Source organism: Leptodactylus fuscus, chromosome 7, assembly GCF_031893055.1.
Source record: "Leptodactylus fuscus isolate aLepFus1 chromosome 7, aLepFus1.hap2, whole genome shotgun sequence".
In the NCBI taxonomy this organism is placed as follows: domain Eukaryota; kingdom Metazoa; phylum Chordata; class Amphibia; order Anura; family Leptodactylidae; genus Leptodactylus; species Leptodactylus fuscus.
Genome location: NC_134271.1, coordinates 37,870,154 through 37,897,437, shown reverse-complemented (window position 1 = coordinate 37,897,437; position 27,284 = coordinate 37,870,154). Strand labels below are relative to the sequence as shown.

Genomic DNA, 27,284 nt, shown 5'->3' with positions numbered 1-27,284 from the left:
ATTAATGTCCCCCATCTCTGCCCCCAGATTCATGTCCCCACAGTGTCATGCCGTCCTCTCTTTCATCTGCCCCCAGATTCATGTCCCCACAGTGTCATGCCGTCCCCTCCTTCATCTGCCCCAGTGTCATTCCGTCCTCTCTTTCATCTGCCCCCAGATTCATGTCCCCACAGTGTCATGCCGTCCTCTCCTTCATCTGCCCCCAGATTCACGTTCCACCTCCACATTAAACTTACCTTCTCCTCCGCTCCCTCGCCGCTCTCTGCGCGTCTCTCTCGCTGACACATGCGGCTGAAGGAAGGAGCTGACACGGGTGAGCTCCACGCTTCGCCGCTGGGTGTCTCTCTCGCTGACACATATGTGGCTGAAGCAAGGAGCTGACCTATGTCAGCTCCTCACTTCGCCGCTGCCGCCTCTCTCGCTGACACATATGTGGCTGAGCCGGGTTCCGGCTCAGCCGCATATGTGTCACCGAGAGAGGCGGCAGCGGCGAAGTGAGGAGCTGACACCGGCTCAGCCGCATATGTGTCAGCGAGAGAGGCGGCAGCGGCGAAGTGAGGAGCTGACACAGGTCAGCTCCTCGCTTCAGCCGCATATGTGTCAGCGAGACAGGCGGCAGCGGCGAAGCGAGGAGCTGACCTGTGTCAGCTCCTCGCTTCAGCCGCATATGTGCTCAACTCAGATCTGCGTCCTCTGGACGCAGATCTGAGTTGAAACAGGACATACAATGACTGCTGCCGGCGCCAGGGGGCCCGGGCCCCCCCCATTTTAAAATTTGGCCGGGCCCCTGACGCCAGTAGCAGTAGTACTGGCCTATCGGCGGCCCTGGATACAGTGATGGGGCCATTATACTGTGCGGGAGCAGTGATGGGGCTAACATATTGTGCGGAAGGGGGATGTTAAAATGTGGGGGGCATATTAAAGGGGTTTCCAGGGTTAAACTTTTTTTATGGCTTATACTCTGGATAGGCCATAAATACCTCAAACCTCACATTGCAGAAATACGTGTTTGGCTACTACAGAAAAAAAAATGTGTTTTACGGAACCAGCAAAGTGAATGAAATTTAATCAGATTTACCTCATCCGCACACTGCAGGAAAAAAGATGTGAAACAGCCACAAACTCTAAAATGTGAGCACTTCTAAAAACATGGCCGGTTACATTCAGCTGCGCAATTGGGAGAAAGTGCGGGGAAAAAAACGCTGTGGAAAAAATACATTGAGATTCGCCGCTATTTTTTTCCACAGCTATTTTTTTTAGCTGCGTCTCACTGTTGGGCCTCATCCTTATTATCTCAATAGACTGAGCATCATACTATAAGGCTGAGTTCACACAGAGTTTTCTGGTCAGGAATTTGGTTCTATTGGGAGGGTTAGAGTTCTATTGGGAGGCTTTTTTGAAGGCTGATTTTGAGGTGGATTCCTGACCATAATAACTCGAACTCAGCCTTAGGGCTCGTTCACATCTGCGCCTGATCTCCGTTCTGCAGGTTTCCATTTCCTGCACAAAACAGAGGCAGGAGATGGAAACCTGCAGGACTCTTTCATACCCATTCATTTGAATGGGTGAGAAAGATGTCCGGCTGTGAGCGGCGGTGAGCGTTTTATGCTCTCTGCCATGAAACCGTATTTTTAAAATCGGACACAGAGTCAAACATGTAGTACTCTGTGTCTGATTTTAAAAACCGGTTTTGCGGCGGAGAGCATAAAACGCTCACCACCGCCCCCGGTCTGACAGCTTTCCGTCTTCTACGTGCAGAAGACGGAAAGCTGAGAACGGACTGCCGAACGCTAGTGTGAACCTAGCATCAGGCTAAAGCTCCATGTAGCAAGACAAAGCAAAAAGCGCTGCGGGAAAAACCCCCGGCGGCAACACAGAGGTTTCCTCTGAGGACTTTGTTTCCTTTAAGTTCACGCGGGGATTTTTGGTCAGGATTTTGAGGCCGTATCTGCCTGAAAATCCTGACCAAAAAGACAGCTCCCATTGAAATCAATGGGAGCCGGTCAGTTCGTTTTTTTTCGGGAGCCGGTTTGTTCCAGCTCCCAGAAAAAGAAGCGAGATACTCATTCTTCAGGTCGTTTCGCCTTGCGATTCAGCCTGAAGACACTCCCTCCTCCCATCTAGGCCCATTTATTGGGCCTAATCTGGAGCAGAGTGCGTGACTGGAGGCCGGTGCAGTGCACCGGCATTCAGTCGCGACTACCCGTTTTTTGGTCCGGAACCTGAGGCGGTCTCCGCCTCAGGTTCCGGACCAAAAAACCGTGAACTTAGCCTTATACCTATAGGGAAACTGCAGGTGTTTCTGTAGATATAAGTGACATGCTGCAATTTCCAAAACCACAACAGTTTTGGAAATTGCATTGTGTCCGCCGTGTGTGTTTTTCTGCAATGTGTGGATGGGATTGCACTCACTGCGTTCAGTAATGCATTCGGGGAGTCCGCATGGGGACCCTCCCAAACAGACTACCGAACGCATTAGCAGACGGTGTGCAGTGAAAACACACATAGACTATAATGGGGTCCATGTGCTTTCCGTGCGGTGTCCGCATAGAACATGCGGACAGAAAAGTACTTTACAATCTACTCTCCTGTCCACATGACTCATGCGGACACCGCATGGAAAGCACACGGACCCCATTATGGTCTATGGGGTCCACGTACTTTCACTGCACACCGCTTGCTAATGCGTTTGGTAATCCGTTCGGGGGGAAGGGGGGTTCCCATGCAGACTCCCCAAACAGATCACCGAACGCATATGTGAACCAGGCCTTATACATATACCATATATAAAAAAGAAAAGGAGAAACCAATATAGGAACTCACCGACCGATGCAAGGTGCACGACCTATTTCTTCTGGACTCGGAGAAGAAAAAGGATCCAAATGTGAATGAGAGAGTAAAGGTCCGCAGCTCTTGCTCGTAATAAAAAAGTATATTTTATTCCATTATTTTAAAATTTGGCAAAGAACACCATGACAAAAAAGTGAAAAAGGAAGAAAGTACAAAAAGTGAAAATAAAAGCGTTAAATATCACATCTCTGGCTTGGCTGACGCGTTTCAAAACCGCAAGGGTTTCTTAATCATAGCCTGATGGCAACCATCAGGCTATGATTAAGAAACCCTTGCGGTTTTGAAACGCGTCAGCCAAGCCAGAGATGTGATATTTAACGCTTTTATTTTCACTTTTTGTACTTTCTTCCTTTTTCACTTTTTTGTCATGGTGTTCTTTGCCAAATTTTAAAATAATGGAATAAAATATACTTTTTTATTACGAGCAAGAGCTGCGGACCTTTACTCTCTCATTCACATTTATATACCATATATACTCACACATATACAATACAATATACATATACAATACTAAAAGCACATATACATTTATATACATTCATATACCATATAAGTCATATATATACTTGTATGAATACTATATATACACACACATATATACATACATATTATAGCATACTGTATATACTCACACATACCTGTATACAAACATACAGTACTCAGTATACAAGTCACATACTTTACACAAATATACACATATATACATATTAAACATACATATACCAAAAGAATTTACTCACCATTGCAGCAGTCAGCTCCTGTCTTCCCCACACGCTGCGATGTAAGAGGACTCAGTCTGAGCAGGAGAGGGGAGGGGGAGGAAGTGCGTGCGGGCAGCAGGGGAGACCTCACAGGAGAGCAGCATAGCAGCTGCAGGTAAGTGAAGGGAGAGGCCATTAGCTGATGCTGAAGATACACATGCTGTCCTCTGATGTGTACAGCTTCAGCATCAGTTATTGGGGGCCCCTGTGTGTGTAGGCAGATGCATTGGCCAGGAGCGCAGTTGGGGGCCCCTGGCCATCCCGATCGGGCCCCGACCAATGCATCTGCATTGGTAAAATCAAAACTTTCAGTCAGGGCTCGGGGGCCCACCGGGGGATTCCCCGGTTACCCGGCGGGCCAGTCCGAGCCTGAGTAGGGCCCAAAAAGAAGGTTGCACCAACTGGATTACAAGACACAATTTTTGCTTCAAAATGTTTCAGACCCATTGCACATTCAAACAAGATTGGAGTTTTCAAAGCAATTGAAAAACCCCATAAATGACACCATTTTATAAACTAGACCCCTTGAGGTATTCATTGAGGGGTATAGTGAGTATTTTGATCCCATAGATTTTGAAAAAAATTTGTGTAAAAAAAAAAAAAAGTTCATATTTTTTTTACAAAAAAGACAAAAACCCCAAAAGTCGCCAAATCATTAGGACATAAGTGGCAGCGACTACAAGGAAATGTATAAGCTGTGTGAGTGTTTTCAGGGGACACCCCATATTTAGAGCTTGTAAGAGAGAATACACCAGTGCTGATCCCCAAGAATGCTGCTCTTCCCCATCCGTGTCATAGGAGCTAGTGGGAAAATAGAATGGGATTTGGTGTACCCAATTTACTCCGCACAGCTTACACATTCACTTCTGGGTTACTAATGCTCACCACCCCACTTGATAAATGGGGTGCGGTTTTCAAAATGGGGTCACTTTCTAGAGGTTTCCACTGTTTTGACACCACAAGGGCTTTGTAAATGCGACATGGTTCCTGAAACTGATCACAGCCAGATCTGCCCTCTAAAAGCTCCTTGGCACGCCTTCCCTTCTGTGCATCCATATATTAGTTTACACCCACAAGTGGCGTACTATGGTAGTCCGGAGAACTTGCATAACAAATTGCGGGATGCGTTTTCTCCTTTAACCCCTTGTGAATGTGCAAATTCTAGGGCTAAATGAAAATATTAGTAAAATAAAATCAAATGTGTAAATTTCACCTCCATTTTGTCTTAATTCCTGTTAAGCACTTATAGGGTTGAAATACTAGGTATATGTTGTTTTGGCTTATTTAAGGGGTGCAGTTTTGAAAAAGGTTTATGGGGGTTTTAATACAAGGGTCTTTCAAAACCCCTTCATAACTGGATTAGTCCCTTAAAAAATGGGTTTTGGAGATTTCTTTAAAATTTTGAATATTGTAGTTTCACTTGTAAACCTTATAATGTCCATAAAAAATAAAAGGGTGAATAAAGTTTGATGCCGACATAAAGCAGAGATCTGGGACATGAAATTTATTATATAATATTGGCGGTCTGACTATCTGTATGCAATGCACATCATTTCAAACATTATAAAATGCATATTTTTCTAAATTTCCACCAAATTTCCTATTTTTTCATAATTAAACAAAACATATCAATCAAAATTTACTACTAACATAAAGTACAATGTGTTATGGAAAAAATCTCAAAATCACTTTGGTAAGTTAAAGCATTCCAAAGTTATTGCCACATTAAGTGACACATGTCAGTTTTGAAAAATCAAGCTTGGTCAGGAAGTCAAAAAGTGCCATCGGCGGGAAGAGGTTAACATTGCCAAGTGTCAGAAGTAATGCACAGCTTCCGTGTCCATGGTATTACAGTGCTGAGCATTAAGTATATGCGTAGAGCGAGAAGGGCTCAATATTGTACCAATGACCTTTATATCAATTATGTACCTTTATATTGCTATTTCATCATCCTTTCTGCTACCCCATTTCTACCGTGATTTAAATAATGCCCTCCAAAGTTTAAAAAAAAAATAAAAAAAAAATAACTCACCTTTTCCATTATCTCCAGATGCATGGAGTTACAGCCTCTTTTTTGAAGGCTGCAAGCATCTTCAAGTCTGAAGCCTACAAGACACCCTGAAACTGTGCCCCAGTATAGGAGGAGAAATGCAATCATGTCATTGCACCTGTCACAGAATGTTTCGGTAATCTACTAGTAATTAAGGCAACTTGTAGGCCACAGCCTACAAGTTAGAATGGAAGAGTAGGAAGCTATCAACTTCATTCTCTACCATGTATAACAACTGTGTCCTTGTAGGTGCCAATACAATTGAAATTGCTGCCTTTATTTGTGGCGGTTCCTGGTGGACCCCAATATCACCCCACTAACTACACCTCTGCTATTAAAACCAGTATGGACAGTAAATCTCCAAAAAAGTGTTCATTAAGGTGTAACTGTTATTATTAATTGGTGAGTTCCACTACCAAGAAGAGCCAAAAATAATGGAACTAATAAATGGACACAACACTCAGCTATATTGAAATGAAACAAAATGACCCATAATGTGTTAAAAATATGTGCAGTCTTACCTTTTTAAAGCATGTGCCACATCGAGGAATCCAACAAATGTTGTATTATTTCTGTCCCAAATTAGGGTCCTGTTGGAGGTATAAACAAACTTTATGAAATTGTAGCAAAAGTATCTTTATGTATGAAAATATAAGGAAAATGTTTGTTTTTGTACTGTGTTAGCCGGTGGGTAGGAAATATAAAAAACAAAAAAATTGAGAGTCTTCGTAGTTGATACCTTTTTTAATGGCTAACTAATATTGATGACAGATTACAACGTTTCAAAGCTCTGGGCTTCTTCTTCAAGTATATCTAAAAACAATTTCTGAAGGATGCATATTTATGTACAGTACAAAAGGACAGTCAGTTCTCAGTTGCTCAGAGAGTGTCTTTTATGGCTGTCTCAGATCAGTGATTTCTGTAGGATGCCATGAACCCATCTGACAGATTCATCCCTTCCTCCAATGTTTGAAGCAGGGTCATAAACTTGTACTCATAAATCCGTCTCCCTTTCCTTGATTTAAAATTTCCTCTTACAACCAAAAATTTCATGTCATTGGTGATATTATGATATTCATTGCTGAAATGTTTTGACACAGGAAGGTCCATTCTTTGTTCTCTAATTGTATGGCGATGTGAGTTAATCCGCATTCTAATCTTCTGACCAGTCTCTACAACATACAAATTTTCAGTGGAACATTTGGTGCATATTATTAAATACACTACATTAGGTGTGTTACAGGTGAACATACCTGGGATTTTATATTCCCTTTTAGAATTTGGTATCTTTATCTTGTCGATGGTCAGTATGTGAGGGCAGGTTTTGCACCTTTTCTGTCTGCATGGAAATACTCCTGTGTTAGTTGGAGGGGACAGTGAGCTGCTAATAACCATATTCCTGAGATTTGGGGGCTGTCTATAGCACAGAAGAGGGGGGTCTGGAAATATGGATTTTAGACGGTCATCTTTTTTCAGTGGTGGATGTAATTTGCGTTTGATTCCTTTCAGCATCTGCAGGTGTGGGTTATAATTAGAGATGAGCAAACAGTAAAATTTTCAAGATTTGATATTCGTTTCAAGTAGCCCCTCAATAGTTGACTACTTGAATCGAATATTGAACCCCATTATACTCTATGGGGGAAAATGCTCATTTCAGGGGTAGGCAACATTCGATTAAATTATACTTACCAAGTCCACGAGTGAGGGTCGGGCTGGATCCTCCGAGAAGTCTTCTTCATGCAGCGTCCCCGCGGCATCTTCCGGCTCTGAATTCACTCTGCCAGGCATCGGGCCTGGGCAGATCCAACTGCGCATGCCCGCACTACAAGCGGGCATGCACAGTCGGCTGCAAAAGGTAGGAGAAGAACCAGCGTTGATTGGCCGACTGTATAGCATTTGACCAATCAATGCTTGTTCTGCATCGAACTTTTCCATTCGAATAGCGATCGAGTACGAGTATTTCGAATACCTACTCACTCATCTCTAGTTATGACGTGACGACCAGGGGCACCCAATTGTTTTCCTGTTTGCTATTGTATATTAAAATTTTAATTTTTAAGACTATGGGGAGTAAATGGGGAGTAAAATGGCACCACAATACGCTAATCTTTTCATTGCCAAGCTTGAGAGTGACTGCCTATCCACCTGCACCACCAGGCCTACTATCGTTTCATTGACGACATCCTAATCATTTGGACTGGGTCTGAACAACAGCTGAAAACCTTCCATGAACAATTCAACCAGTTCCATCCCACCATCAACCTGCTGCTCAATTACTCCTTCTCTGAAATAAATTTCCTGGACACAGTCATCAAGATACAGGATAATAAAATTGAAACATCACTGTATCAGAAACCAATTGACCGCCCTACCTACCCAAGATGGGATAGCTTTCATCCTAAACACATAAAGAACATCATTGTCTAAAGCCAGGCTATCAGATACCATCGCATGTGTTCAGACCCTGCAGATAGAGACAAACACCTTGGGGACCTCAAAAACACATTCTTGAGGCCGGGTTACCATCCAAGAACAATTAAAAACCAAATCACCAGGGCCACGAGAATACCAAGATCAGAGTGTTACGTTTATTGAAAAAATAAATAAATGAACAAAACCCTGCGGTGCCCTACTGGACTCTGAACTGCTGAACACCCTAGTGTGAATACGGTCTGGCTGTTAGAGTGACTGCCAAAAAACTAAACTAACTGGTTGTGCTCTTGTTTAAATCATAGAGTAAACGCTGCCCAACTAACAATGGCATTGCTACAGTGTTGGCCAAAAGTATTGACACCCCTGCAATTCTGTCAGATAATATGCGTATAGCTTCATCCAAGTTTCAACAGAGTGTATTCCCAAAGACTAAGTGGGATACACTGAAATTGTCAGCCTATATATCCTATATACGCTTAATCCAGGTTTTAACAGTGTGTACCCCACCAAAACTAAGTGGGATACACTGAAATTGTCAACCTATATATGCTTAATCCAGGTTGTAACGGTGTGTACCCCCTCCTCCCCCCCAATACTAAGTGGAATACATTTAAATTATGGGGATAACATCTATCCTTAAGGAGAGACCACCTTCTCAGGTGTGTGGAGACTTATACAGCCATAGTTGCTCCACTGCAAGGGAACATGGGAAGAATATGCAAATCTGTCTCCCAAGATGTAAACAGGGAGACAGTGCCTCTGTTATTCTTCCCTCTATAGCAAGCACCCTGAACATCATGCTTGCTATAGAGGGCAGCATAACAGAGGCACTGTCTCCCTGTTTACATATTTGGGAGACAGATTTGCATATTCTTCCCATGTTCCCTAAGGATAGACGTTATCCCCATAATCTGGTCTCTCAGCCTCTCACTTAAACCAAATCAATTCTCTCTAGGCTGCGCTGATGAAGTCCAACCAGACAGAAACGGTGCCGTCCGTAGCTGAGAAATTGATTTGGTTATAACCTCGCATCATGCAGTAAAGGCTTCTGGGAAGTCGGGCATGTTGTTCAGGGTGCTTGCTATAGAGGGCAGCATAACAGAGGCACTGTCTCCCTGTTTACATCTTGGGAGACAGATTTGCATATTCTTCCCATGTTCCTTTGCAGTGGAGCAACTATGGCTGTATAAGTCTCCACACACCTGAGAAGGTGGTCTCTCCCTAAGGATAGACGTTATCCCCACAATCTGGTCTTTCATCCTCTCACTTAAACCAAATCAATTCTCTCTAGGCTGCGCTGATGAAGTCCAACCAGGCAGAAACGGTGCCGTCCAGAGCTGAGAAATTGATTTTGATTATAACCTCGCATTATGCAGTGAAGACTTCTGGGAAGTGAGGAAAGATGTTCAGGGTGCTTGCTATAGAGGGCAGCATAACAGGGGCACTGTCTCCCTGCTTACATCTTGGGAGACAGATTTGCATATTCTTAACATACATTTAAATTGTCAGCCTATTTACCTTATATACACTTAATCCAGGTTTCAACAGTGTGTACCCCACCAAAACTAAGTGGGATACACTGAAATTGTCAGCCTATGGTTACGGTTCTGTGTATATATATACTATATATATATATATATATATATATATATATATATATATATATATATTTATTTTTTATTTTTTTTTTTTGAAACAACAGAACCTCTTAGCTGCAAGATACTGCAGCAAGGTCCACAGGCCCAATGATGGGCGGCTGTATGTCTGAACTCAATGTGAACTACTGCAGCGTGAAAATCAATGTGAACTACTGCAGAACACTGCAGCCTAACTCAATGTGAACTACTGCAGAACACTGCAGCCTGAAAGACAATGTGAACTACTGCAAGACACTACAGCCTAACTCAATTTGAACTACTGCAGAACACTGCAGCCTGGACTAAATGTGAACTACTGCAGAACACTGTAGCCTGAACTCAATGTGAACAGTGTGTACTGTACACTCCATGTGAACATAGGTGCAACTAAAACCCTGCCAGTTTAGCTCACTGGTCAGGTGCACCAGTACAAGTGAAACACATGGCTGCCAAGGGTTAACGCTCACCCCAGGCCAGCAAACACACACACTTACCCCTGCGACAGCTAGGGGCCACCACAGAAATTTTAGAACATTCTCCTGCACACCGCTTGGAGTTACCAGGGGAGCTTGCATGCTCCTGCACACAGCTAGGAGCCATACATGAAGTCAGACAGTACACATAGGCTATCTCAAAGACCATACCTGCCGCAGATCTACAAGCTGGAATGGCGTCTACCGCTCTTAGCCCTGATGTAGATCTAACGGTTCAGGGTTTACAGGTCCTACCCAGATTGAAGCACAGAAATCCCACACAGAGGCCTAGTCTGAAACCTGCCTGAGTACTGGAGCCTATCCCTGAAAACTACTGTCATTCACTCCGTGGACTTTGAGGAAATTTTAGTGGAAGTGTGAAAACCCGGCGGGCATCGGCTCACACTATTTAAAGGAAAGTCCCCGCCCAATAGGGGCGGTGGTGATGACCTCACCGCTCATGCTCAGTAGGGGAGAAATGGCACTTAGCTTGTGAGCAGCTCCAATAGGTCTGAGCATGCTCAGTATGGTGAAAGCTGGATAGTTAGACTGACCCACAGGTGGCGCTGTGCGCTATGATAGTAACCTGCAGGACCCAATCCTAACACCTATATACCCTATATACGCCTAATCCAGGTTTCAACAGTGTGTACACCCAAAAAGTAAGTGGGATACACTGAAATTGTCAGCCTATATACCCTATATACGCTTAATCCAGGTTTCAACAGTGTGCACCCCACCAAAACTAAATGGAATACACTGTAATAATCAGCCTATATAGTTTAATCCATGTTTCAACTGCGTGTATCCCCCCATAACTAAGTGGGATACACTGAAATTGTCAGCCTACATACCCTCTATGCGCTTAATCCAGGTTTCAACAGTGTGTACCCCCCCAAAAAAAAAAACAAGAAAAAAAAAAACTAAGTGGGATACACTGAAATTGTCAGTCTATATACCCTATATACTGTGATAGTTGGGGTTATTTAGTAGCAAAGGTAAGCGGTGTTCCTGGGTTTACAGAGGTGTTGGTGGCGCTCGGTGCCAAATAAACAGCAGATCAGGTGTACAATCCAAAATAAGTGGCTTTATTCAGCTCATAACAGGAACAAAACAACAAACAGCCTAGCCCACACACAGGGCACTACCTCACTTCTTGAACCCTGTCTATTCTACCAAGGGCAAGATACTTTAATGAGGTTTCATCTCACCAGTCTGGTTCAAAGTCCTTTCTGGAATCCAGTCCTTCTTGGGACAGACGGCCTGTCTGTCTGTCTCCAATTGGTCCACAGTGCACCTGCTCCCTGCAGGCCACTAACAGCACTGTCTTGCTGTGTGCACTCACTCTGGGGTGGAGCCCCTCTCTCAGCTATGGGTGTGGTCAGAGTCCTTTTTAACCCTGTTTTGGGCCGCTCTATAGCGCCCTCTAGGTTCACACCCTTACAATTTCCAGGTTGTAACGGTGTGTATCCCCCCAAAACTAAATTGGATACACTGAAATTGTCAGCCTATATATTCTGTATACACTTAATCCAGGTTGTAATGGTGTGTACCCCACCAAAGCTAAGTGGGATACACTGAAATTGTCAACCTATATACCCTCTATACCAGTCATGTCAAACTCAGGGTACCCCGAGGGCCACATGAGTAACAAGAGGTTGTTGCGGGGGCCGCACACAGCAGCTAATGTCACACACGTATTTTAACAGCAGTCATGAAAACAAGATAGGAAGTAGTAATATGTAACAGCAACATATATTTGCAGTGCGCAACAGCAACTAATATATTTAACAAAAATACAGCAATTAAAAACTAAACATTTGAGATGAGTGAACAGTGTTCTATCAAACACATGTTTGATCGGATATCACGCTGTTCGCCATGTTCGAATCGAATCGAACACCGCGTGGTAAACTGACTAAAAACTCAATTCCCCTCCCACCTTCCCTGGTGCTTTTTTTGCACCAATAACAGCGCAGGGACGGTGGGACAGGAACTAAGACAACAGGGACATTGAAAAAAATACTAAAAACCCATTGTCTGCCGAAAACATGTGACCTCTGATTCAGAAGAACAACAACGGCCATCTTCGAGTCAGTCAGAGCTTGCACTTCATCAGGGATGGAGGTCTCCGTCAATTTAGATAGGGATTAGATTCTGCTAGGCAGGGATAGGAGAGGAGAGGAGAGGAGAGGAGAAGAAAACCAACAGCTCTTTTAAGAGCTACATTGAAGGGAGAATCCAAGAAAATAATTGTCAAAGTGTCTACCCACTAACGCTAATGTGGGATTCACAGGCTGCATCAGCGCTACCCAGCTCTCCGCGGTGGGGATAATACTAAGTGGGATACACTGAAAGTGTATTCCCACATACTCTATATACCCTTAATCCACGTTCTAACAGTGTACCCCCCGGAACTAACTGGCATACACTGAAATGCTCAGCCCATATACTCTCAATCCACGTTCTAACAGTGTGCCCACCCACCCCACCCCTGTAGCTAACTGGTATACACTGAAATGCTCAGCCCATAGAATGTGGATTAAGGGTATATAGGGTATGACAGTGTGCCCCACACACCCCCGCACCTAACTTGAATACACTGGAATATTCACCTGGGTTGTCAGTGTTAATTCCCCAAATAATTTGGGGATACATGCACCATAAATCTCAGGCTATTGCTATATTCACCCAGGTTGTCAGTGCTAATTCCCCAAATAATTTGAGGATGCATACACCCTACATCTCAGGCTCTTTCAGACTGTTAATGTAAGGGAATTGCTAGGACAGCAATTCCCAGTAACTGTTTAAACCCTGGGACGGGGCACAAGAGACAGTGAGCCCTAAGCTGAAGCCCCTAACTTTCCCTTCCTATTGCCAGACCCTATCCTAGGTAATAGGCGACAACCACGAAGACAGTCCCTCCCTGAATATGTGAAACACAAAATGCAGACAAGACGAACAACAACAACGGAAGGTCAGCTAGCCAGGGGTCAGTAACAGTCGAGCGATGCAGTGCCAAATCGAAGTCCAAAAGAATAGTCAGTGAAGAAAGCCAAAGGTCAAGGATAATAGTGTAAGCAAAACAGGGACAGTAAAGAGCAAGTATGCACACAGCAATAGCAAGCCCTGGTGTGAATGGGAGCCAAGGCTATATAGGGAGGAAGAACCCGCCCATGGAGTTGAAAGGATGGCAGGCTGTCAATCACCAGCAAGACAAAATTAACCACTTAATGGACAGAGACAACAAGGGCAGAAGACGGGTGTGGTGCAATCACAGAACTAGAGCAGAGTTCACACAGTGCGACCAAAAACTTTAAGCCAAGACCCAAACTGCACCCGCCTCCTGCGCCGCAGCACATGAGCAGAGGGTAGTGCAGTGACCCGAACAGGCAGAGATGTTAAAGTTAATTTCCCAAATAATTTGGGGATACATACGCCCTACATCTCAGGCTCTTGCCATATTCACCTGGGTTGTCAGTGTTAATTCCCCAAATAATTTGGGGATACATACACCATAAATCTCAGGCTATTGCTATATTCACCCAGGTTGTCAGTGCTAATTCCCCAAATAATTTGGGGATACATACACCCTACATCTCAGGCTCTTGCCATATTCACCCAGGTTCTGAGTGTTAATTCCCCAAATAAATTTCCCCATAAATCTCAAGCTATTGTCATGTTCAACCAGGTTGTCAGTTTTCATTCCCTAAATTATTTGGGGATACATGCACCATAAATCTCAGGCTATTTCCATATTCAACCAGGTTGTCAGTGTTAATGCCCCAAATAATTTGGGGATACATACACCCTACATCTCAGGCTCTTGCCATATTCACCCAGGTTCTGAGTGTTAATTCCCCAAATAATTTGGGGATACATACACCCTACATCTCAGGCTCTTTCCATATTCACCCAGGTTCTGAGTGTTTATTCCTCAAATAAATTGGGGCCTGCATACCACCTTAATTTCTTGCTATTGGCATAGACACCCAGGTTCTGAGTGTTAATTCCCCAAATAAATTGGGGCCTGCATACCACCTTAATTTCTTGCTATTGGCATAGACACCCAACTTCCCAAATAATTTGGGGATACATACATACATTTTAATTCTCAGGCTAATGAAGTTTCACTAAGGTTGTGACAATGTGTAACCCCACCAACAATAAGTGGGATACACATTAATTGTCAGACCATGTACGCTAAACCCAGCATTCCACGGTGAGTCCCCACAAAACCTAAGTGGGATACACACCAATTGTCAGGCTATGTATGCTCAACCCACGGGAAACAGGTCCAAATTATACACCCAATTAGTGTAATTCGTAGAGGGATCGGAGAGGACAGGTCTGTGGTTGGCCAGGTACTCACGCAACATGCGCCTATACTTTTCCCTCATGATGACACGTGATGATAACGTGTACCAGACCTTGTACAGTGTTCCCCTGGTGGTTGTGCAGTGGATGGAAGTTGTGAGCCTCATGGAGGAAATATCCTCTCTGACGCCCAAGAGGGTTAACGGAAACATTCCCATCATATTCTGCACCAGTTGCTTGTGCCAATTATTTTTGCAATTTTTTTTTTCTTCTCCCCTAATATAACAAAGGAACAGACATTTGACCTATACCGTGGGTCGAGGCTTGCAAAAATCCAGTATTATTTGCTCTCCATGATGAGAAGTATGCGTTTGTCTCTTGAAAAGCAACCAGACATCAAGTCAGCCATGTGTGCCAGTGTGTTACTTGGCATGACTTTGCTGCCCCCAACTGTAAGGGTCACTCTCGATTTCCTCCATTTTCCACTCCCCTTCACACCATCTGTGGTGAAGGAATGGGATGCACTGAAGTGCACCCTCAAGCCTTGTGTGGGACAGGGACATCAGATGCCACTCCATCCCCCTCGTCTTCCTCCGCCAGCCAACGGTGCAAAGATGAAAGGAGTGTGTTCTGAATGTTTTCTGCCTAGCAGAGGCTACTTCTCACTTACGGAAGTGGCCACACTTTGACCAGTATATCAGGCACAATGGTGTAGGTTTCAAAGAACCTTTACACCAACAAGTTGAAAACGTGGGCCATGTGTGGACCGTGTTTGAGTATGCCAAGCTCCAGATCTGCTACCAGGTTCCGGCCATTATCACAGATGCAAAAATGCCTGGCCCCAGGTGCAGCAGGGAAAAACACATTGCCATCTCAGTCAGCATGGCATCCCTGACCTCGGAGGCAGTGTGCTGTCTGTCCCGAACCTGATGAGCTTCAGCACGTCCTGCTGACATCTCCCCACGCCAGTGTTACAGCGTTTGTAGTTGGGGTGGAGGTTGCAGCGTAGTAGGCTTTCAGTTAACTCCTGCCATGAATTTTGGGCTAGGAGAGGAGATATGCCACCCCAGTTTGCACCCCGGGCCCAGACTCCACTACATTCACCCTGCCTGTCATTAAAGATAAGCAGCATCCCTGACCACAGGTGCTTGTCCATGCGTCGGTGGTCAAGTGGACCTTGTAGCAAAGTGCGGAGCTCTGGGCCCGACTGATGTTATGGGACACGTGCAGGCACAAGGCGGGGACAGCACACCAAGAGAAGTAGTAACGGCTAGGCCCAGCATAGGGAGGTGCCCCAGCTGCCATCTGGTGACGGAAGGCCTGGGTATGCAGAAGCATAAACGCTAACATCTCCAGGGCCAGCAGTTTAGAGATGAGGCTGTTAAAGGCTTGGGCATGTGGGTGGCTTGTGTTGTACTTCTGCCTGCAATGAAACGCCTGGGAGATGGGGAGTGGCTGGGAAGAGGCGCATGATGGTGCAGGCCATGCTGGATGCTATGGTAGCTGCCTACACTTGGTTGCTCCAGGGTTCTCTTACAGCACATTGCCAGAACTCGTATGTGTTTTTCAGCACTGAGGCCACATCCTCTGAGATCCCAAGGGAACTTCACAGGAGTTGTGTATTGCAGAATAACTGATGAGAAAATAAGTGTAGGCCACAGAGGGATCCAAGAGGACAGAGCTGGGGTCAGCCAGGTACTCCCACAACATGCGCCTATACTTGTCCCTTCTGATGACACTAGGCTCCTGAGTGGTGGTAATTTGGCCAGGGGGGCCATTAACGTGTCCCTCCTGGTGACAGTAGGCCCCTGAGTGGCGGTAATTTGGCTGGGGGGGTCATTAACGTGTCCCAGACCTAGGAATAAGTCTTCCAACAGGGTAGAGTTTTGCATGCCTTTGCCTCTAACCAATGTTTTTGCTGCTTAGCCCCTAGACATCAACCCAGTTTATGCCTCTGCTACTACCTACCTTTTTTGCTGCTTAGCTTCCCTACACATCTACATTGCTTTCGCCCCTAGACATCACCCCAGTTTATGCCTCTGCTTCTACCCACCTTTTTTGTTGATTTAGCTTCCCTCCACATCTACACTGCTTTCGCCCCTAGACATCACCCCTGTCCATGTGGGGTCGGTGGCCTCGTCATCCACCAACTCCTCTTCCAATTGCGCACTGTCCCCTTACTGCAAACCGCACATAACCACAGCTTGCCCTGATGGCAACTGTCTCATCATCCTCACTGAGGTCAGGAAACGTCGGTGGTGGGTCCACAACCACAAAATTGTAAGGAAATGGCGGATGCTGCAGTATTTCTAACACCTGTTCCTGGTGCTCGGGCCTGGTCTGCGTTGTACCCTGCACCCTGCTTAACGCAGCTGCCATATCCGGAGTTGTGATGAGCGCATGCTAATGTTCCGTGTCCAGGATAGGATTTCACATAAGTCTGCCACCCATGGAAACTCATGGGGCAGAAACTGCGGGAGCTGACTCTGAGGAACCCTTGGGTTTTGGAGATGGCACTCCATGTTACGGATATATATAAATATTTTTAAACTACAGACCCGCTAGTCTGCAAGACACTGCAGACGAGGTCCACAGGCCCAGTAGTGGGTGGCTATATGTTTGAACTCAAAAGGAAACCAATGTGAACTGCTGCCAAGAACTGCAGCGTGAAACTTAATGTGCATAACTGTAGAACACTACAGCGGTACTTAATATGCATACTGTAGAACACTACAGCAGTACTTAATGTGCATTACTGTAGAACACAGCAGCGATACTTAATATGCATACTGTGTGATACTCAATGTGAACAGGGTGCAAATAACCTGCCAGTTAACTCACTGGCCAGATGCACCAGTACAAGTGAAACACACACGGCTGCCAAGGGTTAAACACTCACCCCAGGCCAGCAGACACAAACAGACACACTTACGCCTGCCACAGCTAGGGGCCACCATGGAAGTTTTAGGACATGCTCCGCACACAGCTTGGAGCCATAAACACTCATGCTCCCGCACACAGCTGGGAGCCATACGTGAAGTCAGACAGTCCCATAGGCTATCTCAGTGACCATACCTGCTGCAGATCTACAAGCTGGAACGGCGTCTACCGCTCCCAGCCCTTGCGTCGATCTAGCGGTTCAGGATTTACAGGTCCTAACTAACAGCACCCATGAGAAGCAGAGGAACCCCACACAGAAGCCCAGTCTGAAACCTGCCTGCAATGCTGAAAGCCTATCCCTGACACTACTGTCTTTCAAAAACACTCCGTGGACTTTGGAGTTTTTAGTCAAATTGTGAGCCCCCGGTGGGCGTTGGCTCACACTATTTAAAGGGAAGTCCCCGCCCAGTAGAGGTGGTGGTGATGACCTCACTGCTCATGCCCAGTAGGGGAGAAATGGCACTTAGTTTTTTTGAGCATCTCCAATAGGTCTGAGCATGCTCGGTAGGCCAAAAGCTGGACCTGGACTGGCCCGCAGGTTCCGCTGTGCGCTATGATGACAACCTGCGGGACCCAATCCTAACACTCCATTAAGGGTCTCTGCTGCTCACACACTCTACTCAACATGTGCCCTTATTAAATGTCCTTATTTTTCTCCAATTCAATCTCTGAATCAACTGCTCTGACAGATGGCCTAGGCACTGCTGCAATGGCAATCACTGGCTTTTCCTGTTCTGGCTCCAAAGAATTTTGTGTCTTGCTTGAAGAAGAGACAGTCTTAGTCTGACTGCTGGTTGCTTGTACTGCAGCATTTGGAGTTGGGTCTGTCAGCCTTGTGATGAACTCCACATTCTGGATCCCATTACTTTCAACAGTCTCTAAAGTCTTTTGACACTTTGAATTTTGTTCAGTTCCAAAGGACTCTGTGTTTACATTTGGCTCAGTCGCAGCTCCAGGACATGCCTTGGAAGGCAAGGTTTCCTTTAGTGGCTCCATCTCAGCAGGATGATGATGATGATGATGATGATGATGATGATGAAGAAGCTTTGTTAAATCTGGTGTCGGAAGGGAAAGTGGTTTTTGATCTACAGCTAAAGTACTGGAGCATGTTGTTTGGACTATTAACACCTGATCAGAACCCTGTAGAGGTAATGCCAGTGCCGCACCTCCCATGAGGCGACCTGAAGCGAGCTATGGCAGGGCCTCAGGGAGGGCGGCATTTTTTCTTACCTAAGCCAGTCCAGGACAAGCTGTCCTGGTCTGGCTTAGCACGGAGCGGTGGATTAGGGAGGCCGCTGAAGCAGCGCTGCTCCGGCAGCCTCTCCTCACACTCAGGCAGAGAGCAGGTGCTAAGCCCGCCCCATCTGCTAAGCCACGCCCCTCCGCTAAGCCACGCCCCTCCCCGGCGGGGGGGGGCGGCTTTCTCTCGTTCGCTTCGGGCGGCGAGAGGGGCAGGTTCACCCCTGGGTAATGCAGAGTCCCATATTAGAGGACCATTACCGGTAGTAAATGTTATCAATTTGACAGTCAAAATCAAGGTCAATGTCTGGGTCCTCAGTCCAATCCACTGCATCAATCCAACACAATGAGAGTGATGGTTCTGGAACCACTGTTTTAGGGGCAAAGAGTTTTAAAGGGGCTAACACTCTGCTGGTGCAAGGCTTTACTCACTCCAAGGGCCAAAAACACTGCTGGTGCAAGGCTCTACTCATGCCAAGGGCCTCAATCTCTGCTGGTAGCTCAGCTTAAGGTCCTGTAATTTTGTTTGGAAGGGCTCATGTTAAGGGCTAGAAAAGTGAATTTTGGAAGGTCTTACCACATCACACACACACACAATCACAATGACAGTTGAGGGTGGGGACTGAAGGATTTCCCATTGCCTATTCTATCTGTGGTTGTCATGGTGAACGTGATTTAACCCTTTCACTGCCAGGCACGTAGCTATACGCGCTCCCAAGGTGGCAGTTCAGTAGCCGAGGACGTAGTTACTACGTCCTCCCTACTATTGCCGATATCTCTGGACTGCATCAACATATCTTGATGCTTTAAAATGCATTTTAAATAAGAGAATCTCATCTTTAAAATGTTCCCAGGGACTTGATGATTATACTTACAGTCTTGGAGCGATTCACTGTTGAAAACACTATTTGTCATTGAGATCCAACTGCAGATCTCAGTTCCCAACAGCATTTCAACAGTGAATCGCTCCAAAACCGTAAGTATAATCATCAAGTTCCTGGTATCATTTTAAAGATGGGATTCTCCTCTTTAAAATGCAATTGAAAGCATCAAGATATGTTGATGCAGTCCAAAGATATAGAGCTCCAAAGTGTCCCCCCCCCTCCTGTCTAAGCAAGCAATTTGCAAACTTTAACAGGAAAGGGAGAGGGACACGAGCAGTTCAGAAGAGAGAGAGAGAGAGAGACAGAGAAACAATCAGACTCTGTACATAACCTGTATGTGACAGCAGGAGGGGGGTGGCAGGGACTCTATTGTCCCTATTAACCCTTCTCCTGCCAATCAGAGAACATACTATACATTTGTCTCTGATTGTCACATACAGGTATAATGTAATTCCCCCCTGAGCTTTACTAGTGGGGTATTCTTATGTTATACCCCTTGAACATAACCAGGAAGTTTATTGGCGCTGTGACCCAGGCATTTACCATTGTCCAGGTCGCAGCGCCCAAAAAAAAGTCGCACCAAACACTTACACAACTTTATACATAAAGTCGCAAATAAAGTTTACATTTCACCCAATCCCTGTCCTGTCCATACCTGAGCTTTCTACAGTAAAATACGTCTCTAGTGATATCCGTTACACGCTAAAATAATAGTAATAACGATTATCACTAGAGATGAACGTATAGATTGCTAACATTTTTATAGGGGGATGGAAAATAACATTTTTATGTAAAGTCCTATTTAATTTGCATGCGCAAAATGGGATGGCGCATTTCTGCGATTTTGGCAATTCTTTAACACCCGCCCCTGTAAATATATTCATCTGTGGTATTTAAGAACTCCTCACATATTGCAGTTTTATGTACAGTACATTATGTTTGCAGAAAGGGATTGCTTGAGCCGCACTTTAGTGGCAAATTTGAATTTTTGCGCAATTTTTGCTAGCAATCTCTGTTTGCCGCAAAGTTGAATGAAGGTGGTTGTATATATGAACTATTAAATTGTGTTTTTATATACGGTATGCTGTGTACTCTGAAAAAAGTTAGATTTTGGTATCATAGTCACAGTTTGGTAGGTGCAATATAGCTTTTTAACATATTAGTGAACAACAGCAAAATCCTGCTTGTCTTCTGTATTCGTGTTTTAGGGAGTCTGAGCTCTTGTTGATGTTTGTGGTACATATAGTATATTTACACATTGTATACACCATAAGCTATTATTTTATACAATTCATATTGTATATGAATGTGAGATTGAACATGAGTTTTAGTTGCAAATATGTGTTTTAGCGTATTTTTTCAAAAAATTATTTGTGTTGGTCGCAAAGTTGCATGAAGGTGGATGTGGCTATCGATGACCCATTAAGATATTTGTAATCTTCAGGTTGTCTACTTTCAAAAAATATATAGGGTTTAGGGGTTCACCTACTTTTCATGGTGTGTAATTCCTACATTTTATAGGATGATATTTTTTTAACATTTCCAGCTTCAAAGCAGATTTTTGTTCTAGCGATTTTCTGAAGACATGTGCATACAGGTTCAGGCCATAGTGATATGTATGGACTCTGCACATGTTGAACTCTTATTTTTAGGAGGTTTGGTGCATTTAATTTTTTGTTTGGTTTCCGCTTTTAAAGAGGACCTTTCACCACTTTTGAGCACATGCAGTTTTATATACTGCCAGAAAGCCGACAGTGCGCTGAATTCAGCGCACTGTCGGCTTTACCGATCTGTGCCCGGTGTAAAGAGCTTACGGTGCCGGTACCGTAGTGCTCTATGGTCAGAAGGGCGTTTCTGACAGTCAGTCAGAGACGTCCTTCTGCCTCGCTGCGCCTATCACGCTGTGCTGTGGAGCGGGGAGGAACGCCCCCTCCCTCTCCTGATAATGCTCGTCTATGGACGAGCTGTGTGAGCAGAGGGAGGGGGCATTCCTCCCCGCTCCACAGCACAGCGCGATAGGCGCCGTGAGGCAGAAGGACGTCTCTGACTGACTGTCAGAAACGCCCTTCTGACCACAGAGCACTACGGTACCGGCACCGTAAGCTCTTTACACCGGGCACAGATCGGTAAAGCCGACAGTGCGCTGAATTCAGCGCACTGTCGGCTTTCTGGCAGTATATAAAACTGCATGTGCTCAAAAGTGGTGAAAGGTCCTCTTTAACAACTAATATACATTTATTTGCATTTTTTTCATAAAACATTCACTTTAAATCAAAATTGCATGAAGGTGCCTGTTCGTATACAGTACCAAGTGGCATTCTGACAATGCTGCAGGTGTGAACTTTAAGAAAATATATAGGTATGGGGGGGTTGGATGCTTTTTTAATGTTGCAATTTAGGTTCGATTTGTTCATCTCAAAACTGTGAAAATTGCTCTGGCTACTGGAGGTGCAAAATTTCCAGAGACCCTTGGCAGCGAAAAGGTTAAAGGGGTGGTTGTTAATGTTTGTTGAGCTTAAATTGGTGTTTGTGTCCATCCATTTGGGGAGTAAAGAAGGTTTCCAGGTATTTTCCCACTTTGATAGAGGTTTTTTTGAATGTGGAAAGTGTGCAGTTGTTAGGTTGTGATGTTGGGGTAATAGAGGGTCTTTGGTGTGTTAGATGCCCCCAGGCATGCTTCCACTTATGTCCCAGTTGCATTCCAGAGGTGTTGGCATCATTTCCTGTGGTGTCATAGTGGACTTGGTGACCCTCCTGAGACGGATTTGGGTTTCCACCTTAACGAGTATATGCTCCCCATAGACTATAATGGGGTTCGAAACCCGTTCGAACAGTGAGCGGCTGTTCGAATCGGATTTCGAACCTCAAACATTGTAGTGTTCGCTCATCTCTACTAAACATTTATTTGCTATCATTTTCACATACAGGAGGGCCACTCACTTGCTTGGACTTTGCCTGTGTGGCAGTGGGTCCCTTCTTCCTCAGCATGGTCACAGTATCCCAGTAACTCTCAGCCACGACTCTTCCTCCACTCACAACAAAACTGACTTAGGTGCATCAGCAGCCACGCGAGCCGCAGATGTACAGAACTCACGATCAGCACTTCCGGTTTGTCATTCATTGGCCCATATCTCTGCATATGACCTGCTTACGTGATCAGCAGCCGACCGAAGTACACACGCCATGGATTGACACGGAGCTAGTTGGTCGGCTACTAATCACGTAAGCAGGTCATATGCAGGGATATGGGCCAATGAATGAAGAGCTGGAAGTGCTGATCGTGAGTTTTGTACATCTGCGGCCCGCACAAAAGTCTCAAACTTTGTCTCTAAAGTTTAGAGAAAAAGTTTCAGACTTTTGTGCGGGCCGCAGATATGCCTGTCGCGGGCCGAATGCTTGACATGCCTGCTCTATACGCTTTATCCATGTTTTAACAGTGTGAACCCAACCAAAACTAAGTGGGATACACTGAAATTGTCAGCCTATATACCCTATATATGCTTAATCCAAGTTTCAGCAGTGTGTACCCCCCAAAAAAAACTAAGTGGGATACACTGAAATTGTCAGCCTATACACGCTTCATCCAGGTTTCAACAGTGTGTACCCCACTAAAACTAAATTGGATACACTGAAATTGTCAGCCTATATACCCTATATACGCTTAATCCAGGTTGTAAAAGTGTGTACCCTACAAAACTAAGTGGGATACACTGAAATTGTCAGCGTATATACCCTCTATATGCTTAATCCAGGTTTCAACAGTGTGTACCCCCCCAAAAAAAAACTAAGTGGGATACACTGAAATTGTCAGTCTATATACCCTATATATGCTTAATCCAGGTTGTAACGGTGTGTATCCCCCCAAAGCTAAATTGGATAAACTGAAATTGTCAGCCTATATATTCTGTATACGCTTAATCCAGGTTGTAATGGTGTGTAACCCACCAAAGCTAAGTGGGATACACTGAAATTGTCAGCCTATATACCCTATATATGCTAAATCCAGGTTTCAACAGTGTGTAAACCCCCATCCCCAAAACTAAGTGAGATACACTGAAATTGTCAGCCTATTTAACCTATATACGCTTAATCCAGGTTTCAGCACTGTGTAACCCCCAAAACTAAGTGAAATACACTGAAATTGTCAGCCTATATACGCTTAATCCAGGTTTTAACAGTGTGTACCCTACTAAAACTAAGTGGGATACACTGAAATTGTCAGTCTATACACCCTTATATACGCCTAATCCAGATTGTAACGGTGTGTACCACACCAAATCTAACTGGGATACACTGAAATTGTCAACCTATATACCATATATATGCTTAATCCAGGTTTCAACAGCGAGTACCCCCCACACACACACACACACACTAAGTGGGATACACTTATATTGTCTGTCTATATACACTATATACGCTTAATCCAGGATTCAACAGTGTGTACCTCACCAAAACTAAGTAGGATACTCTGACATTGTCAGCCCATATACCCTGTATACGCTTAATCTAGGTTTCACCAGTGTGTACACCCAAATAGTAAGTGGGATACACTGAAATTGTCAGCCTATATACCCTATATACGCTTAATCCTGGTTTCAACAGTGTGTACCCCACCAAAACTAAGTGGGATACACTGAAATTGTCAGCCTATACATTCTGTATACGCTTAATCCAGGTTGTAACGGTGTGTATCCCCCAAAACTAAGTGGGGTACACTGAAATTGTCAGCCTATATACCCTATATACGCTTAATCCAGATTTCAACAGTGTGTACCCCAGCAAAACTGAGTGGGATACACTGACATTTTCAGCCTATATACCCTATATATGCTTAATCCAGGTTGTAACGGTGTGTATCCCCCCAAAACTAAGTGGGATACACTTATATTGTCAGTCTATATATTCTGTATACGCTTAATCCAGGTTGTAACGGTGTGTACCCCACCAAAGCTAAGTGGGATAAACTGAAATTGTCAGTCTATACACCCTTATATACGCCTAATCCAGGTTGTAACATGTCTACCACACCAATACTAAGTGGGATACACTGAAATTGTCAACCTATATACCCTATATATATGCTTAGTCCAGGTTTCAACAGCGAGTACCCCCCCCAACACTAAGTAAAATACACTTATATTGTCAGTCTATATAACCTATATATGCTTAGTCCAGGTTGTAACGGTGTGTATCCCCCCAAAACTAAGTAGGATACACTGAAATTGTCAGCCTATATATTCTGTATACGCTTAATCCAGGTTGTAATGGAAATTGTCAGCCTACATACCCTATATATGCTTAAACCAGGTTTAAACAGCGAGTACCCTCCCAAAAAAACTGAGTGGGATACACTTATATTGTCAGTCTATATACCCTATATACGCTTAATCCAGGATTCAACAGTGTGTACCCACCAAAAGTAAATAGGGTACATTGAAATTGTCAGCCTATATATCCTATATACACTTAATCCAGGATTCAACAGTGTGTACCTCACCAAAACTAAATGGGATACTCTGAAATTGTCAGCCCATATACCCTGTATACGCTTAATCTAGGTTTCACCAGTGCGTACACCCAAAAAGTAAGTGGGCTACACTGAAATTGTCAGCATATATACCCTATATACGCTTAATCCAGGTTTCAACAGTGTGTACCCCACCAAAACTAAGTGGGATACACTGAAATTGTCAGCCTATACATTCTGTACGCTTAATCCAGGTTGTAACGGTGTGTATCCCCCCAAAACTAAGTGGGGTACACTGAAATTGTCAGCCTATATACCCTATATACGCGTAATCCAGATTTCAACAGTGTGTACCCCAGCAAAACTGAGTGGGATACACTGAAATTTTCAGCCTATATACCCTATATATGCTTAATCCAAGTTTCAACAGTGTGTACTCCCCCCCCCCAACACTAAGAGGGATACACTTATATTGTCAGTCTATATACCCTATATACGCTTAATCCAGGTTGTAACGGTGTGTATCCCCCCAAAACTAAGTGGGATACACTGAAATTGTCAGCCTATATATTCTGTATACGCTTAATCCAGGTTGTAACGGTGTGTATCCCACCAAAGCTAAGTGGGACACACTGAAATTGACAGTCTATACACCCTTATATACGCCTAATCCAGATTGTAACGGTGTGTACCACACCAAAACTAAGTGGTATACACTGAAATTGTCAACCTATATACCCTATATATGCTTAATCCAGCTTTCAACAGTGAGTACCCCCCCCCCAACACTAAGTTTGATGCACTTATATTGTCAGTCTATATACCCTATATACGCTTAATCCAGGTTGTAACGGTGTGTATCCCCCAAAACTAAGTGGGATACACTAAAATTGTCAGCCTATATACCCTATATATGCTTAATCCAGGTTTCAACAGCGAGTACCCTCAAAAAAAATTGAGTGGGATACACTTATATTGTCAGTCTATATACCCTATATACGCTTAATCCAGGATTCAACAGTGTGTACCCACCAAAAGTAAGTGTGGTACAATGAAATTGTCAGCCTATATATCCTATATACGCTGAATCCAGGATTCAACAGTGTGTACCTCACCAAAACTAAGTGGGATACTCTGAAATTGTCAGCCCATATACCCTGTATACTCTAGGTTTCACCAGTGTGTACACCCAAAGAGTAAGTGGGATACACTGAAATTGTCAGCATATATACCCTATATATGCTTAATCCATGTTTCAAGAGTGTGTACCCCACCAAAACTAAGTGGGATACACTGAAATTGTCAGTCTATACATTCTGTATACGCTTAATCTAGGTTGTAACGGTGTGTATCCCCCCAAATCTAAGTGGGGTACACTGAAATTGTCAGCCCATATACCCTATATACGCTTAATCCAGATTTCAACAGTGTGTACCCCAGCAAAACTGAGTGGGATACACTGAAATTTTCAGCCTATATACCCTATATATGCTTATTCCAAGTTTCAACAGTGTGTTTACCCCCAAAACTAAGTGGGATACACTGAAATTGTCAGCCTATATACATTCTGTATACGCTTAATCCAGGTTGTAACAGTGTGTACCCCACCAAAGCTAAGTGGGATACACTGAAATTGTCAGTCTATACACCCTTATATAAGCCTAATCCAAGTTGTAACGTGTCTACCACACCAAATCTAAGTGGGATACACTGAAATTGTCAACCTATATATCCTATATATGCTTAATCCAGGTTTCAACAGCGAGTAACCCCCCCCCCCCAACACTAAGTAAGATACACTTATATTGTCAGTCTATATACCCTATATACACTTAATCCAGGTTGTAATGGTGTGTATCCCCCCAAAACTAAGTAGGATATACTGAAATTGTCAGCCTATATATTCTGTATACGCTTAATCCAGGTTGTAATGGTGTGTACCCCACCAAAGCTAAGTGGGATACACTGAAATTGTCAGCCTATATACCCTATATATGCTAAATCCAGGTTTCAACAGTGTGTAACCCCCCCCCCCCCACAAAGCTAAGTGGGATACACTGAAATTGTCAGCGTATATACCCTATATTCGCTTAATCCAGGTTTCAACAGTGTGTACCCCACCAAAACTATGTGGGATACACTGAAATTGTCAGCCTATATACGCTTCATCCAGGTTTCAACAGTGTGTACCCCACTAAAACTAAATGGGATACACTGAAATTGTCAGCCT

General features: G+C 44.2%; 1 protein-coding gene across 1 annotated transcript in view; it reads right to left on the bottom strand.

Annotated features, from left to right (window-relative positions):
- LOC142213308 (F-actin-uncapping protein LRRC16A-like) overlaps positions 1–27,284 on the bottom strand; it is a 293,690-nt gene that overhangs the window by 166,983 nt on the left and 99,423 nt on the right. The window contains exon 3 of the mRNA XM_075281626.1: positions 6,183–6,251. Within this exon, the coding sequence (XP_075137727.1) occupies positions 6,183–6,251 (69 nt within the window). The remainder of the gene's footprint in view (positions 1–6,182; positions 6,252–27,284) is intronic.